The 17643-nt window shown below is 39.5% G+C and overlaps 1 protein-coding gene across 5 annotated transcripts in view; it reads right to left on the bottom strand.

The window, feature by feature from the left end:
• Positions 1-16148, bottom strand: part of LOC310676773 (trifunctional purine biosynthetic protein adenosine-3) — a 26826-nt gene extending 10678 nt beyond the window's left edge. The window contains exons 1-12 of one of the 5 annotated variants that reach the window (XM_083438897.1): positions 15586-15615; positions 14827-14987; positions 11019-11167; positions 8877-8972; positions 7916-8090; positions 7634-7745; positions 6864-6932; positions 5236-5361; positions 4948-5035; positions 4543-4628; positions 3017-3185; positions 1247-1478 (exon numbers count right to left, since the gene is read on the bottom strand). In XM_083438897.1, coding sequence (XP_083295023.1) covers positions 1247-1478; positions 3017-3185; positions 4543-4628; positions 4948-5035; positions 5236-5361; positions 6864-6932; positions 7634-7745; positions 7916-8090; positions 8877-8972; positions 11019-11163 — 1298 coding nt within the window. In that variant the 5' untranslated portion in view covers positions 11164-11167; positions 14827-14987; positions 15586-15615. Of the gene's footprint in view, positions 1-241; positions 1479-3016; positions 3186-4542; positions 4629-4947; positions 5036-5235; positions 5362-6863; positions 6933-7633; positions 7746-7915; positions 8091-8876; positions 8973-11018; positions 11327-11696; positions 13180-14826; positions 15138-15585; positions 15689-16095 lie in introns of those variants that run through there. The other 4 variants (XM_083438895.1, XM_083438896.1, XM_083438898.1 and 1 more) reach the window with 4 other exon arrangements.
• Between the last annotated feature and the right edge of the window lie 1495 nt (positions 16149-17643).

Raw genomic sequence — 17643 nt, forward strand, 5'->3', positions numbered from 1 at the left:
TGAGCACACCCTTTACTCTCTAGGCATAAACTCAGATGTGCTAGCTATCAACTCAAATTCACTATTGCTGTTTAGGCTTAGAATGTGCATGAATGAGTCCTCTTACATCTGGCCAAATATTGCCTTGTCTGCTTTGGGGGGCGGAATTCAACTCAATGGATAGAGCACACTACACAGATTCATATCATTTACCACTTCTAATCAAATACTACACATTCCATAAAAATAAAGCTAGATACTGCACCATTCTTAGAAACTTTATTGCATACACAAAAAGGCTATTATTACAGTATACTAACACCTGTTGCCATATGCTTTCAGCTTTATGCTAACAGTGTATTTCATTCATAGTAGAAGGCAATTATATAAAAAGGTAGTACTTCTTCAATAGTTTATATTTTGTGGCACTGACAAAAACATTTAGGTTAAAGGTTGGATTAATTCTACCAGTGCAGCTGCATTAGTGCAAGATGGCAATTGATGCAGTTATACTGGTAAAAATACATTTGCTTGATCTTTACAAGAGTAGCCTCCAAATGGCTGTGTCAGAAGATTTTCACACGCTAGGACAGGGCTGGGGGTGATGGGAGTTGTAGTCCAATAGTATTGGGGTGGTGGTGGTGGTCAGATTCCTATCCTTGCTCTAAAGCCTAAGTGTACTAGCCTCTTGCATCCTCAACTTTTATTTCCCTCAAAAATGGAATAATTCATAGTAATATGAAGAGAGTCACTCTTAAGAATTTTGGGAGTACCAACTTCATGTAGGTGCACGTTGCTGTTTCATTCTTCCTACCCACTTGTTTTTTCACTTGTTAACAACAAATCTACACAACCTTACAAAGAGTTCCGGGCAATGTAGTTCCAAGAGAAAACAAACAAAAAAAAAGGCCTCTCTTTGAGAGTCCTAATCTTCTCAAAAACATGACAGATCAACTGTTTAATATTGTGTCAAGAATGTTGCATTAGTAGCCATGGAAAAAGTAGGTGTAAGCTATCTTATGTTTTGATCAATAGTGTTTTAAGTCTTCAGTAAAAGAAATATTTATTCATTACCCATTAATTAATCCTAGTTGTTTTTGAGATAATACACAAGGATATCCATTAAGAATAGTTATATGAGGATATTGTATATTGATACAAAATTTTGCTGAAACATGGAATGATTATGTAGTGATTTTCATGAATTATGTCTTATGTTTAACACATATTCTTACTATCACCTTCTGATTTGGCCTCAGATAGGTACCTGGATTCTTTAAGGAAAGCTATAGCCCGATAACCAATATCCTTTCTATAAATGGCCCCTTTGAACTGGATGACTCCTACTCCTTTGTTGGCTTCTTCCAGTGCGGTGACAAGGTCCTTCTTGATAGCTGTCACAGTGAGGACTCGGCCGCCATTGGTCACCACTTTGCCATCTTTCATGGCTGTGCCTGCGTGGAACACCTGCAAACCCAGCTCTTTCGCCCGAGGAAATCCTATAAGGTGAGAATTTATTTATTTTTTAAAGTTTCCTGAAATCTTTTGCCATACATCTATTGAGTGCACAAGCAATTATACATATGCCTAACCAAATAAAAATGGCAGTGAACTCAACCCATTAATAAATAAAAAGTTGATTAAAAAGGACACGTGTGGGCCATAACTGATCTGTCTGAAACCTCTACGGCAGGAGTGGCTTATATGTGGTTGTCGCAACATTGCTGGTTCACACATGGCATCTATCCTAACATCATCCCCTTTTGTGTCTGCCTCCCTCACTGAGACCTCCAGGAAGAATTTAAAAATATGGCTGAAAGATACTGTTCCCGACAACCCTGAAATCACTGGCTGAGAGAATGTTTTGAAACTGTTTTGAGAATACTTTAAAATATGTCTTTTTCATTGCTGATATCCCTGGGCTCCTTCAGGAGGAAGGGCAGAATATCTACTGAGATGTTGATGGTGGTACTATTAGCTATGTTGGCTGGAGTCCAATGACATCTAGAGAATCATAAGTTAGGTATCCCTGTTCTATGAAATTACATCCCGACATTTGACACCGTTCTGTGACTTGAGTGCCAGGAAATCAATCAGTGCTAAAACAATTAAAAATAAAATAAAAAGCCATTGAAAACATTTATGGTAAAATAAAAACATGTAAAATACATTGCTTTCTCTTGATAATGTAGGGCGAACAAAGGCTTCAGTTTACTTGCTGGCATTCACACACACAAAGAGGACAGAGACAAAAGCACCCACCCACCCAAAGACCTCCTCACTCCCTTCCACCTTATCTTCTTTGAGACATATGGTTTACTGCAGGGCTGGGCAAAAGCATATCTCCAGGTGGCCAGACTGCCTGTATTTTACAGTTGTTGCTGTTCCTTCTCGCCTTCAGATAAGGCGTCATTCCCTAAGGTGGCTATGGCCACCAAGACATCCATGTAAGTTACCAAGATGGCCACATGTTTTGCAAAGGGATACCAAACAGAAAGGGCCCTAAAGCAACTGCTCTGAGGGGGGCCGAGTTACTGAGAAGCTTCTCTTCTTTTGGCAGCCTGTAGATAGGATGATTGAAAGTGGGAGTGCGAGTTTCTCGAAGGCTGCAGCCCAACACCCTGGGGTAAACCTCTTTGACCTCGGTGGGGCTTACTTCAGAGTAGACATGTATAGGATTGCTCTCTAATGCTGCAGTCCCAAGCACTTTGACCAGGAAATAAACCCCAATGAAATCAAAGGGATTCACTACTCACTTAAGTAAAAGGAGTTATCTATTACCTAAATATACAACCAGTGTCTGGCTATACTGTAACCAGTCTTTTCTTGCAGAAATTAAAGTTGCTCTTTGTATTATGAGACAAAGTAGAAACTATCGCTTTAGGAATCAAAGGCAGACACTCAACTGGTTAAAACCAAAGCATTCGTTACTTGAGATAGCCAGCCTGCAAGAGACTCACATAGTCTCTTGTCTATCACATGAAAGTGGAAGGATATAATGTTCTACAGGTTTAGAACCTGGGTGTCAGTTTCCTACCTGTTATTTCCAAACCCTTAGGATAGCTTCCTGGATAGCCTTCACTAGCCATGACTACAGTCACAGCTGCCCAGTCTTCTAACCATACAGGCATGTGGCGAGATAATTTTTGATCCATCGTTGCTTGTATAACCTCATAAAGGTCACTCTTAAGTAGTGGGAGAATTACCTACACAAATATAGACCAGAGTTAGGCACATCTTTCTGGTGTTACTTTAAAAAAAATAAGAAAACTAGAGAATTAACTCCCAGTGAAATACCATGGAAATGACAAGAAAGTTAAAGAAGCATTTCAATGTATATTATATAATGTATGCCACCCCAAGCACATTGATTAGGAAACATATTTTATTAAAACATGTAGAATGAGTTGGTGTAGACACACAAGTATACTGAACTTTAACAATATATTAAATATACCTTGCAGTGCAGTATAGTAAAGTAATGAAGATCACAGAATTAGACTGTGGTATTTTACCATTGTGGCTATTTTTTATATATGTATATATAAATGTGTGTATATATATATATATATATATGTGTGTGTGTGTGTGTGTGTGTATGTATGTGTGTGTGTGTGTGTGTATAATTTTATTTATTAAAGATGTAAAAAAACAAAACAAGAATCTTCAAACCAGAAACAAAGGGTAAGTAAATATGTGATTATTAAATGATATTGCAAATAAACCTGCTTGATCGATGCTCACAATATGATCGCACATTACATTTAAACCAATGCTTATACAATCATTCAGAAGAAACGTTTAGAGCCATGGTATCACGACATGATGCGCTACTTGTACTGGCACATTTTTTGCTTAAATTGCAGTGCAGTGCAGCTTTCTCTCATCTACCTGTCAAATCTGCTTCCCTAGGAGTACCAGTTGCCCCCCTCCAGTCACTAACCCAGAGGCAACGGAAGTGTATGGCAGGATTGATGGCTGTGAGAATGAGATTTGCTGACAGGGCACTTCGCAAGACTGGTGGAGCCTTGGCCCATCCCACAAAGAAGGGAGGGCTTCAGTTCAAGTGCACAAATAGTGACTCATCATTCAAATACATCTTTGATGCAAAAAATACAAAAATGGCAGGACTTTTGCTATGGCACAACTGCAGGAATTTTATTAAGTAAATCAATTAAAATTCTGGTTGCTGGAACTTAACAAGAAAAAAAGAACAATGAGCTTTCTAGGTGCTATCATACAAATAGGTCTCCCACAGCATCTCAATTACTTCCACTCTTCCAATATTGTAAGAGTGCATAGTAACATTACTTTGCAGAAGTGTTTTAACATATAATAATAAAATAATATATATTTTTAAATAAAAGTTTGATCTGCCAATGCATTCTGAGGGATAACTGAATTAGTCCAGCGTGATCCAATCCATAGAGGGGTTTGGGAAAGAAAAAAGGTTAAAGCGCAATCTAACACATATCTGCTCAAAATTAAATCCCATTGAGTTGAATGGGGCTTTCTCCAAGGCAACTGGATGTACTGCAGCCCAAGATATACAGTGACACTCACCTGACATTCCGGGTCACCAAATCTACAGTTGAACTCTAAGACTTTAGGTCCATCTTTGGTTAGCATTAATCCAGCATACAGGACACCTAAAGGAAAAAGGCACAAGATATTGAGGACAAACACAACCAGTACATTTTAAAAGAATGTTGCATTATTTTAAGATTATGACTATTATTTCCACCACCTAGAGAAGTATGTGGAGCTTTGTCAGCAATTGTTTGCATTCACCGCAGTTGTCCACAATTAGTTGCATTTTTGGACTGCTGTCATTTAAAAAACAAAACACTGCTGTAACTCATATAGCAGATGCTCAAAGTAGAACTATTGAAATCAATTGACTTCAATGGGTCTACTTTGCATGTGGCTAATGATGGATATCACTCATACAATGATACTCCCACTTACCAATGTAAGGAATACCCTCTTTTCTCATACCATCAACTGTTTTCTGGAGAACAGAATTTCTGATTTTCAGAAGAAGTTCCTTGGACAGCTAATAAAATGTGACAAAAGTAGAGCTTTTAAGAATGTAGAGAATTTAACCAATTCTAGCAACAAGAATCTATTGTGTCATGCTTTTTTTTTGCTCCTGGTGTCAAGAATCTGTTTTTCCTATTACTCATCTCTGATGACAGGTGCTCTTTAATAATAATAAGTTCTTACAGTAAGAAGCACTGTAAACATGAGTTTTACCTGAGGTGCTGGGGAATATGCACCCATGCCGCCTGTGTTTGGGCCCTGATCTCCATCCATTAGGCGCTTGTGATCCTGGGCAGGTGGCATCGGGGCAACAGTGACGCCATCCGTAAAGCATAAACACTGTAAGAAAAACAAGGTAAACCATGGATGGTTTATAACTATGCCAGGTAATAATACAAATCAACTCAGTGTCCAGGTTTACAAAGATGATTATTAATAAGTTGCTAATTACAAGTAGTGACCTCCTAATGATGGGAGACAGTCCAAGGTATAGGTAGGTAGCCATGTTGGTCTGATGCAGTCGAAATAAATTGAAAAATTGTCCAGTAGCACCTTAGAGACCAACTAAGTTTGTTCTGGGTATAAGCTTTCGTGTGCAGGTATCTGAAGAAGTGTGCATGCACACAAAAGCTTATACCCATAACAAACTTAGTTGGTCTCTAAGGTGCTACTGGACAATTTTTAAAATTTAGTCCAAGGTATTTTACTTTTACTCAGTTGGCATTTCTCTAAACAATATACAATGGTACAATACTTTAAGTTCATTTACATTCATTTAAACACATGCAATATTTGAAAATGGAGATCTCTTATACAAATTAGGAGCCAGGCAAATTATGTAAATGTTGATATAATTCATAATATTTTTCTGAAGGTGCTTGGTGAAATCCAACAATAGTCATACTTGGAGCAGACCCCTTGAAATCAGTGAACTGAAGTCATTTGATTTCAGTGGGTGTGCTCTAATATGATCTAGCGGGATGCCACCCACCATTTCTGGAAAACAGAAGTATTAAATTCCTTTCTAACAATTAAACATATATTCCATGCTTTATGGGTGGCCCCAGGAGTGGGTGTTTTGTACTATTAATATGCTGCTGCTGTTGTTGCTGGGGTTTTTTTCTGGCACAGGTCCCCCCCCCCCCGAAAATTCCATATTTGATTTGAAATGGAGTTCTTACTCTTATGACTTATCAATAATATTTAGCAAGAGCCAGGGATCAATATTTAGGATCACTCAAAAGGAAGCCAATTTGAAAGCATGGAGACAGACTCAACTGAAGAGTTTCACTAGTAAATGCTAATACGATGAGTCCCACTAGCGTAACTGGGTTGTTCCAACCTCTTCTTCTCCCCACATGCCCTCCCAAATCAGCTCTGAGGAGTCACTATAGTACATGTTGGGAGGAGAGGGGAGATTGCTCTGTATGGAAAGCAGAAATGCTTGCACTGATGGAGCAACTGTAACATTGCAAGGCCAAGTTCCACTCAGCAATGCAGTATTTTGATTACATAAATAGAATATTTTTTTGTTTTGGCAACTCACATAGGTAGAGCTCAAAACAGTACCACTCAGTCTATCTCAGTGAGTAGCTTTTAAGTCCTTAAGTAGTAAGGACTTGTACTTAACATACAGAATGGGCATTACCTGGCCAAAGTTAAGAACATTTGCTGAAAACTGTAAGTGATAAAAGTGATTAACCAACTGGACTTGCTTTATGAGTTGCATGATGGACATCAGGTGGGATCCATCAGAGCTGCTCCATGAATGGGAAGGAATTTCAGTGAATGGAAGAAAAGTTGTGTCAGAAAGGCTGCCAGACATTATAGGATATACTTACAGAAACCTCTTCTCCATCAAGAAGCTCCTCAACAACAACTGTTTCTCCAGCTGTTCCAAAGGTTTTATCCTGCATGAAAAGTATACATACACATCTGAACACAGACTTTCATTTGTAATAGTATTCTAACAAATAGAATCTGCCTGATCCAGCAGAGAAGAAAGAACAAATGCTTTGAAACGTGTTCTCAATCTTCTTCAGAAACCCAGCAATATAGCAGAGACTGTTTTCTTTCCTTCTCAAACTGTTTCTATTTTAAGATATCATACATTTCAAGTTCCATGGAAGAACGCGCTCAGATAAAAGCAACAGAATAAACACCCCCTTAAACCATGGATAGAGAACTTGTGGCCCTACACATGCTGTTGGACTCCAACTCCCATCAGCCTCTGTAATCACGGCCAATGGTCAGGGATGATGGGAGTTGTAATCCAGCAACAACTGGAGCTCAGAGACTCCTTAACCTTGCCTTAAATGATAGTGCTACACATCCTTAATAGCACAGTTAATGCTTATTCAATAGTAAGTCTCTCTGCATTTGTTGGGGCTTACTCATAGGTAAGCATACATAGGTTGCAGTCTACGTGGCACTGCAATTCTAAACATGTCTCAGAAGCAAGTCCAGTGCATTCAGTGAAATTTACTCTCCACTAAGTGCATTGAGGAGTGCAGCCTCAGTCCTGGTTTGGCCCAATACTAGGCTCCCAGGAAACAATTTTAGGTGTAATCTTAATGATAAAATTATTTTGATTAATACATTCCTAACTTACTTGCATTATTTCATGGACAGCTTTGCACGCATCTTCTTTATTAGAGGCCACAATCACACCTTTTCCGGCTGCCAGACCACTTGCCTTTACAACTAGGGCAGGGAAAGCCGCACTTAATGGGGGGGGGGAGGAGAGAGAGGAAAGCAAGTAAGTAATTAAGTAAGTAAGTAAGTAAGTAAATGGAATTTCATTCAGATATCAAGCTCTATACACATTCTCAAAAGCAGGGAAGATGCAACAAAAATAGACAAAGTATTCTCCCCGTGCTGAAAGATGCTGTACCTGGTAATAAAGGCACAGGCTTCTTTTGCATTAGTGAAAGCTTTCCATCTTGCAGTTGGAATGTCATGACGATCCAAAAAGGCTTTGGAAAAGCTCTTGCTGGACTCTAGTTGCGCTGCCTTTGCAGTAGGACCAAAACATCTAACGCCAGCAGCTGTCAAGTCATCAACAATTCCTAGCAGCAGAAATAATCCAAAGTGTTATGGGTTTTATGAAAAGAGTTAATTGAAACACAATCATGGATCTAACACTGTACTCTGAGTACACCATCCACACAGAGGAAGGTCTTCACAGCCTCGGGGAAAACCTCAAAGGTAGCAGAGGTACCAAATACCGCCCCCCTTTATAGAAAAAGCCCTAAGGGGGCAGTCACCATCCTCTGCTCAGAAGCAACAAACTTTGAACATGCACAGTGGCTGTGGAATATTAGCTGCCTTTTGCATAAGAGGCAATAGAATGGATTGTCATGGAAGATGCAAAAGCACTTCACACGGGAATATTCTGTGCATGTTTTACTTATAAGTCCTAATTTAAAACGAAACAAAACAACTGGGATGAGATTACAAAAATGGTGTCCAGCTATAAATGTTGGCAGAAGTAGCAGCTAGAGAAATTTGAGGCCATAGTAACCAAATCAATTCCTTGGCTATCATCTAGAGTAGCTATTTCAAAAGCTGAAGCAGACAAACAACAAGCAAATAACTGTTTGAGGCAAACACTGTGACAAAACAGAGTCACTCCAGATCTCTGAACTGTTAGCCAACCACAAAGGCCAAAAAGCACTTTTCCACTTTAATGTCTGCTCCCTTCATTACCATGTTCTGGTAGAAGAGATGCCCTATACTGCATGCATGTTAGCATACTTGTGTGTTTTTATACACTCAGATCGGCATATAGGAGTCATAAATTAGTAGATTAAACAGGAGGCAGGAATTTGCAGAATAATTTCTTTTAGACATACCAGCAGCAAGAGGGACTTCTGGACCAACCACCACAAGTCCAATCTTCTGGTCTTTACAGTATTTGGCAAGAGCAGCGTGATCACTGACTGAGATAACTATCAACGGACAAAAAAAATAGATCAGTTGCAATTAGCTGTTGTTTTTATTTACTGCTTACATTTGTTACTTGCCCTTCCACATGGCTCAGAGAGGCACTTAACCTTCAAAGCATCCCACTGAGGTGGGTTGGGCTGAGAGACAGCGATATGGTCCAAGGTCACACAGTGAGCTTCAGAGCTGAGCAGGCGTTCGAACCTAACAGCTCCATTATGCAATCTTCCATTTGCAAATATGAATGGTTCAAGTTGCATTGTACACAGAAAGCCACATGTCTAAATTGGGAATTGTGAGTTCTAGGTCACTGACTGCAGTTAATATTAAGTCCTGGTGTTACATTAATTCCGGGACAATACTTGGGGAGACTTTTCTGTGAGTAAAGATGGCAAAGTTGCCCTACTTTTTGTAAGGAGACTTTTGACAGTAATTTTAATAAGCAGCACCAGTCAGGCACACACAAACACCAATATGTGCCAGCAAGGGAGAGAAAACCAGGTAGCACCCCCCCACACACAGTAAAGAAAATGTTACTCTCTGACTTTTATCAAGAATAAATAAATCCAAAGTCTGAAGTGAACTGGGTCATGTGAACCAATTGGCCAGGAGAATTCCTACCCCCTCGTTCCACATGACAAGCATTGGGCAGTTTCAAGGGGTGTTTCAAGGGGTGAAACTGCTCATCCCTTGACAAACATGAAGCAATATATTTTAATTGGCCAAGCGTATTTAACCTGTAGCCTTCTTTCCTTCTGTGATGTGATTCCTGATATGGATTTGACAACTCTTAAATAGCAGAGGGGGTGGGCGCTGATAAAGGTGCTGTGTAGCATTTTACGATAGCTTGAGAACAGGCCTTCTCTGCAGTGGCTCCCCGTTTGTGGAACGTTCTCCCCAGGGAGGCTTGCCTAGTGTCTTCATTACGTATCTTGAGGCGCCTGGTGAAAATGTCTCTCTATAACCAGGCCTTTGGGGGATTAAACATTCTAAGGCCTTTTAAATGTGTTGGGGGCGGGTTACTGATCTGTTCGTTATTGTTTTATTATGTATTTTGTGTTCCCACAAAACTGCCCTGTGATCTTTGGATGAAGGTTGGGTATAGAATAAATTTTCACTTTGGTTAATGCTGAATGAACGTTTGGAAAAACTGCCCTTGAGTGACTTCCCCCATTTCTAAAAGAATCATACCAACAGATTAAGAATGCTTTTTTGTCTTCTAGGATTTAATTATTCCACAAAGGTGAAATGTAGAATATAGTTTGTGGTCAAATGAGGTCTGGGCTTTATGGAAATTTGAGTGTATAGAAATGCCTCCAGGGATGAAACATTGCCACTTCCTTTTCCCACAACTCATCTGCTATCTCGTCTGCTTCAGATTTAAAAGGTAGATCATAGCAAAAATGTCATGCAAACAGATCGTGCACTTTTAAGCATTACAGAGAAAAGTTTTCTTTTTTAAAAATTATTTTAAGAAGCTGTTTTTCTAATATATAGAGGCAGACAGACAGACAGACAGACAGACACACAGATTACATTTCTGCATCTTCTATTTTCATTGGGGAAAACAACAGGAAAAACGTAACACTTATATAAATGAAAATACAGTAATCATGACCATAACATTGGTACTGTCCTGTGAAAGACAAGGTTTTTGGGGGAGGAAATCAACATTAATTCAATGAGCACAGAGACAAAGATTTTTGTTTCATGCTCTACATCTGAACAGACCACATGAGTGCCACGTGAATGCCCAAGGCATCTCTTTCACTCTTCATGAAAAGGATAGCTAAATAGAGCAGATTGGTCTTTATATGATGCAGCAACCCTTCTTTTCAATGAAGGGGGAAATGGCAGCTCAGAGACTCAGAGTTTCTGGCACAGAACAGAGTAACTGATGCCAGCCATTTTAATTTTTGCTTCTTCTAATAAACTAAGAGTCTGAAAGAGTCTGAAAGATGAAAATGGCCACAATTTATCAGTGGGAGCTACTGAAAGATTAATGTCGTGAAGCTAAGCATTTCAACTTACTCTACATTTTCTTCAATTACCTGCGTTAGAGATTTTTCCATCCTTAGCTGTACCAGCATTTCCAGGTGCGACCAGTACCTGTTTCACATGTGGAGACTGTGCCAGTTTCCAAGCCAGAGCATGTTCTCTGCCTCCGCTGCCAATCACAAGCACGTGCTCAGCCATCGGTCTGTGCAGAAAGAAGCAGGACATGCAAAATATTGAGTGCTGTACTGAGCAACAGCTGTGGTAGCATAATGTGCCATTTTGCTTTCCATATCACACTGCTGTTTGCAACATAAAGTATACAGTGGTACCTTGGGTTAAGTACTTAATTCGCTCCGGAGGTCTGTTCTTAACTTGAAACTGTTCTTAACCTGAAGCACCACTTTAGCTAATGGGGCCTCCTGCTGCCGCCGCGCCGCTGGAGCACGATTTCTGTTCACATCCTGAAGCAAAGTTCTTAACCTGAAGCACTATTTCTGGGTTACCTGAAGCGTATGTAACCCGAGGTACCACTGTATAGTGCAACAATCTATTTTCGACTGAACCATAACAGAGGATTTTCTTTATACATACCACACTAACTTTAAAAATATTTGAAAATGCAAAAAATAACAAACGGTTGGTTGACTGAGATTATTTTTGCTGCTGAAATGTGCAATATAGATTATACATTTTTAAATGCGTGGTTAATTGGCTGCCTTTGCTATGAAAACTTCTGTATGGCTCCTGAGGGAATAGGTTCCGAACTAGTTAAGAATTTCACTTAAACAAGGAGTCCCCCTGTTGCAATTTTTGCAAACATGGCATTTGCCCTTCCCTACCCCCCTCCAGTATAATTCTCAAGAGCAGCTGGTCATTAACCCCACTCTAGTCAATGTGTACAGTTCCTCCCAACGTCAGGCACAGATAAAAAGCAAACCCTGCCAAACACTTCTTCCTGGGTATGCAGAGACGCAATCCATTTGGAGAAGGGGGAAAATAAGGTCTGCTATGCTCCTTTCTAAACTCAATCCACTTTGCATAGTAGCACTACGTATGCATATATCCCACTTCCAAGTCAATGACTTCCCAACTCGTCACAACTACAGTTGGCCAGAAAATAGGATGAAAGAGGCTACAGATTTGCATAATAGTAGCAGATGCTAATCTGTTTGTATATTAAATTTGTATAACAATTTTAGAATAATTACTATAATAGAAAAATAAATGAGTGGTATTCAACTCAGAGCAGATCTACTGAAATGAGTGGACCTAACTTAGTGATGTTCATTAATTTCAGTGGGTGCAGTCTGAGTAAAATTTAGCTGAATACCATCATAATAAGATAAAATGTGCCCTATTTATTAATTCATCTCATAAAAATTATATACTGCTTGATTGTACAAAAACCTCAGAGTAGTTTACAAAAAAAATTAAATAATAAAATTATCAATTAATAAATAACTATGCATACAGAAAGTCACCAGCTGCCTCCACAGTAATTCAATCACAAATCTGCAAGGGTAGAATATGGTGTATTGAGGTTCTTTCAGGATTTAATACACCTATCAAGACTCGTGTAGATGTGCGTACTTTGTTCTCAGGAAGCAGACACAGAACAGGTTGTTACAGATCTTTGCAGAGGTTGCTTTGAGCACAAAAATGGTAATTATGGTTAAATAAACTAGGAAAATACAACGAAGCAATGCTTTCTTTAGCAATCATTGGTATTTTAGCAATAAATGCAATATACACCTCAATTTTGCTCATCTCCCTTACAGTGCTCCAGCACTTGTCAAATAATTAAATTGTCCTTCAAATGTTTTAGTAACTAAATGTTACTAGTAAATGTTTTAGTAATGAAAACATGTAATCTGTAGTGAAAAATATATACTTTCGTATGATAAATAATTCAATTGATGACTGATTTATCATGCTAGAAATGCAAATTAAGAAAAATCAGCACAAAATAATATGCACTAAATCCTCAAGCCCAAACATTTGCATTTGGTAGCAAATCCAAGAGACTTCTGATGAAAACACCTCCTGGTATTCATGCTTAGCACTGCAGTAAATCAATGGGATTTACTTCCAAGTAAGTGCATTTAGGACTATTATAATAGAGATGGACTGGTTTTTACATAAGTCATTCTTGCTAGAACTGGAGGCTTACACTATGACACACAATGTACTTACTGTGATCTTGACAGCAGCAATCTGGAAAGAGTGAGTTTCCAATAGCCATGCAAAAAAGAAAGAAAGAAAGAAGGAGCAGCCTCTGGCTATATGCCTATCAAAACCCCACTAATGAGTGACCAATGAAGAGGAGACATCAGCTTAGCGTAAAGAGGGTGGTTACAACATTTTCCAGGGTAGATAAGATCTTGCTCTTTTTAAAAGAAATCTGAATTTTAAAACTGCATTGCCTCACAATTTTGCACAGACTGGGATCAAAGAGCCATGAATCTAGGTCCAAAACTCCCAAGGGGCATTTGACTTGCGCTTCTCAAAGAACAGTGCCCCACAAGCCACTTGCCAATCCATTTTTAAAACGTTCAAAAGTAACAATAGATCCCCTCAAAATTCCCAAATAAACACTCCCAAATTTGGGCACGCTGAAAGCAACTCTTTGGATCTTGGCCATATTTTATGAGCTATCTCTATTGGAAATTAATATGCACAATATTACTCCAAACCTCCATCCTATCCTCAATGAAACTAGCCTCCTATGTAACACGGTACAGCTGAAGTGATGCTATAGAAAGAGATCTATTCAAAATGGGTTATAAACATGCTTGGATCTCCGTGCACATAACACTTTCTGCAGTCTAACTTGGTTACAAACTTAATTCGTTCCGGAGGTCTGTTCTTAACCCAAACCCGTTCTTAACCTGAGGCGCGCTTTCGCTAATAGGGCCTCTTGCTGCCGCGCAATTTCCGTTGTCATCCTGGGTCAAAGTTTGTAACCAGAGGTACTACCTTCGGGTTAGAGGAGTTTGTAACCCGAAGTGTTTGTAACCTGAGGTGTTTGTAACCCGAGGTACCACTGTTGCAAATGAAACAATAACCCAGTATACTTTTGGTACAGGATGCATTCCTAACACAAGCTACTTTTGTATCTTAAGGAGAAAAACAGAAAGATATGGAAGCTCAGATGCCTTTAAAAAATAAAATAAAACAAATCCTTGAAATATGTTACAGTTCAGAGCTCTGAAACTGCACCAGAAAATGACAAGGTGTTATGTGCTGTTTGTGGGAGGGAATGGAAGGGGGAAATATAATCTACATCAATAACATTTTAAGGTTGAAGTCAAAAGTCTTTGCAACCCTCTAGATAACAATTCATTTTGACATGAATTGGCCACTACTAGGCAAACAGAATAATTACCCTATGCTGAGAAGGACACACTAAACATAAAAAAGATGTTTATAAAGATGTTAAACAGCAACAGAAGAACAGAACCCTGCGGCACCCTCCTTTTCACTTTTTTCCAGGATGACAAGGAACAGTTAGTGAGCAACTCTTTGGCAACCAGGCTACAAATCCACCTAACAGTTAGCTTGTCCAGTTCACATTTTATCAGCTTATCTGCAAACTGACTGTTTAATTATCTGTTCTAGGACCTTTCCTGGTATGATGACAAGGTGACCAGTTGGTAGAAGCCTGGGTCTACCTCCACTTTTGAAGATAGGGGCAACAATTGGCCACCTCCAGTTCATAGGGACCTCACCAATTCTCCAGTAATTCGCAAAGATTATAGACAGAGACTCTGAGATTGTATCACCAAGCTCTATTACTACTCTTGAGTAGAAATCAGGCTCTAGATATCTGAATTCATTTAAAGTAGCTAGGTGTTCTCTTACCATCTTTCTTCCTGTCTTGGGCTGCAACTCTCTCTCCTTGCATCATTTATTTTGTCAACACCAAGTTTGGCACTGCTTTCCTTTTAGGTGATCTCAAACACTCAGTTCCACCCCATATAAAAAACAAGCTTGCAAGCCATTGAACACCCATAACATGGTACCTAGGAATTAAGTTAAACTTTGTTTATGCTGGTCACATTGCTTATGATTAAGCAATACCGCTTTAATGCGAAAGGAAAGATGGAAAGCTCATCCCCAATGCAAATGTTTCTTCATTCTTGTGAAAAACGAATGGGATCAGTTGTCATTAGAGAACACACAATTCATGCATTACAACAAACACCCATGAAACTTTAAAAGAAAGTTTGCACCGTAAAGTTGTAGCTCCCATTGATCTTAAAACAACAACAAAAATTTTAAAGATATGCGAAACTATATTCGTACAAAGATGCCAGTACTGCTGGCATCTTGCTTACTTTAAAAATGCCTGTATCAAACTGAAATGGAAGCAACCCGTGAGAAACACAAAAGGTATTTGGCATTCGAAACACGGGTCTTGTAGGAAGTGTAAGGAAGCCATGTAAAACCTCAGAAGCAAAGCAAATCAGAACACGTGGTCACGAAAATCTGAAAAAGAAACTTCTCTCACTGCAAAGTAAGGGCAACCGTTTTGTTACGCACTGTAAAGAAGCACACATAACACAGCCATGCATTTTTATCGATGTCCACCCCCCACCCCCATTGAAAGCAAAAACTTACTTTTCGGGCAGCTTTTTAAAAATGGGCAGTTTCCCGGACCATACGGCAAAAACTACATTTCCCAGAATGCTTCAAATGTAGCAATCTTTAGCCCTCTGCGGGGAAGAAGAAAAGGAACGGATTTGCTAATAAACGGAAGGGATTTCGTCTAACAAATACTAGAGAGCTGAAAAGTAACAGCTACGTACGTAAGAAGCTAACCAGATCTGTGTCAGAGCACTTTGAAAATAAAACAAGCATATGGTGGGCCGGATCCTTGTATTGTAGCAAACCTCTATCGTTACTAATAAGCTACAGGGGAGCTGTGAGCCAGAGATCGAATTCCATGGCTTTAGGACACGATATGGGTTGCATAACACAAATAGTTAAGAGACAATTGCACACCAATTTATCTCGCTGTTATAAAACTCCAGCCCAAAGCCTACTACAGACTTTAGTTCTATGCACATTTACGTGGGAGCAAGCCCCTTGCAGCAGAACGTAGACCTCAACTGTCTTAGAAACACTCACTTTGCATTGGAAACTTTCTTTCCTATCCTTGCAACTTGCAGAGGAACTCCATAAATTCTAGGGTTGAGCTCGTGACACTGGGAAAAAAAATTATGGTGTTGAGTTGCACCTTGGCACAAATAAGCCTTGAGTAAGTCCAGCTGAATTCATAATAATTTCCAAGTAAAAAGTCCATAGAATAGTATTTAATTGACAACATTAAATCCAGGTTGTAAATTGGGTTATGCTGTTTCAGTTTATTTTGCTGTGTTTTATGGTTTACTATAATTATTTTGTAGCCTCAGTGCCTAGGGCTTGCCAATCCAAAGGTTGGCGGTTCGAATCCCCGCGGCGGGGTGCGCTCCCGCTGTTCGGTCCCAGCGCCTGCCAACCTAGCAGTTCGAAAGCACCCCTGGGGGCAAGTAGATAAATAGGGACCGCTTACTGGCGGGAAGGTAAACGGCGTTTCCGTGTGCGGCTCTGGCTCGCCAGAGCAGCGTTGTCACGCTGGCCACGTGACCCAGAAGTGTCTTCGGACAGCGCTGGCCCTTGGCCTCTTTGAGTGAGATGGGCGCACAACCCTAGAGTCTGTCAAGACTGGCCCGTACAGGCAGGGGTACCTTTACCTTTACCTTTATAATTATTTTGTATTGTATTTTTAATTTTGTTCTATTTGTAAGCCTCCCAGGGAATGTTTACTGATGGGCAGTTATACTGAATATAGAAACAAACACTACCTCCAGAGATAACTAATGAAAGTTAGACGATTTTGAGGAATATTCTAATATTGAAAATACAGTATCTAAAGGTTAAGTCACCACATTTATTTTGACAAGATTTATGGCCTGCTTAACAAATGCTTCTAAGTGGATTACATAAGGCAAAGATCATAATGATGTGTACCATATGACAGACTATTGTTATGAGAATTATATTTATCTTATAACACTATATTAACAATCCAGATGAAACCAAATGTACTTTCCACTTAAAACTCTCGTTTTAAAACCCTGTGACATGGAAAATATTTCCACTAATACAGGGATGTGGAGTCTTGTGATCCCCCAGCTGTTGCAGCCCAAGACATGGACTAGGTTTATATGGATCTTAGGTTCTGCCTACTTTCAAAGATTAAACCCAGACCTTCTGCATGCAAAGCATGTTCTCCGTTCACTGAGCTGCGGGCCTTCCCTCAACCATGTTATAAACGTGTGTACATGCTTCAGGTGTACCTTAGCCTAACATATTCATTTTTTAAATTTAGAAACGCATTTATTTACAGTCTTTCAGCAGCGAATAATAACACAACTGATGCCTTTCAAGGCCCGTCTCGGGAGCTGTTGTGTCTTTATTTCTAGTTCTGTGCTAGTGGTGTGCGCGTTAACATCTTACGGAATACAAAGCACGGAATTGGAAAGTAAATGCTGCGATCTTATGCAGAATTACTTGCGAGTAAACATGCACGGAATCGGGTTCTCAGCCCGCCCAGCACGCACAACTCTGGAAGCTTTTGGTGTCGGGTGTGTGAGAAAGAAAGTGGTGTGTTTGTGTATACGTATACTGTATCTG

Source organism: Podarcis tiliguerta, assembly GCF_965153285.1.
Source record: "Podarcis tiliguerta genome assembly, chromosome: 4".
Taxonomy (NCBI): Eukaryota; Metazoa; Chordata; class Lepidosauria; order Squamata; family Lacertidae; genus Podarcis; species Podarcis tiliguerta.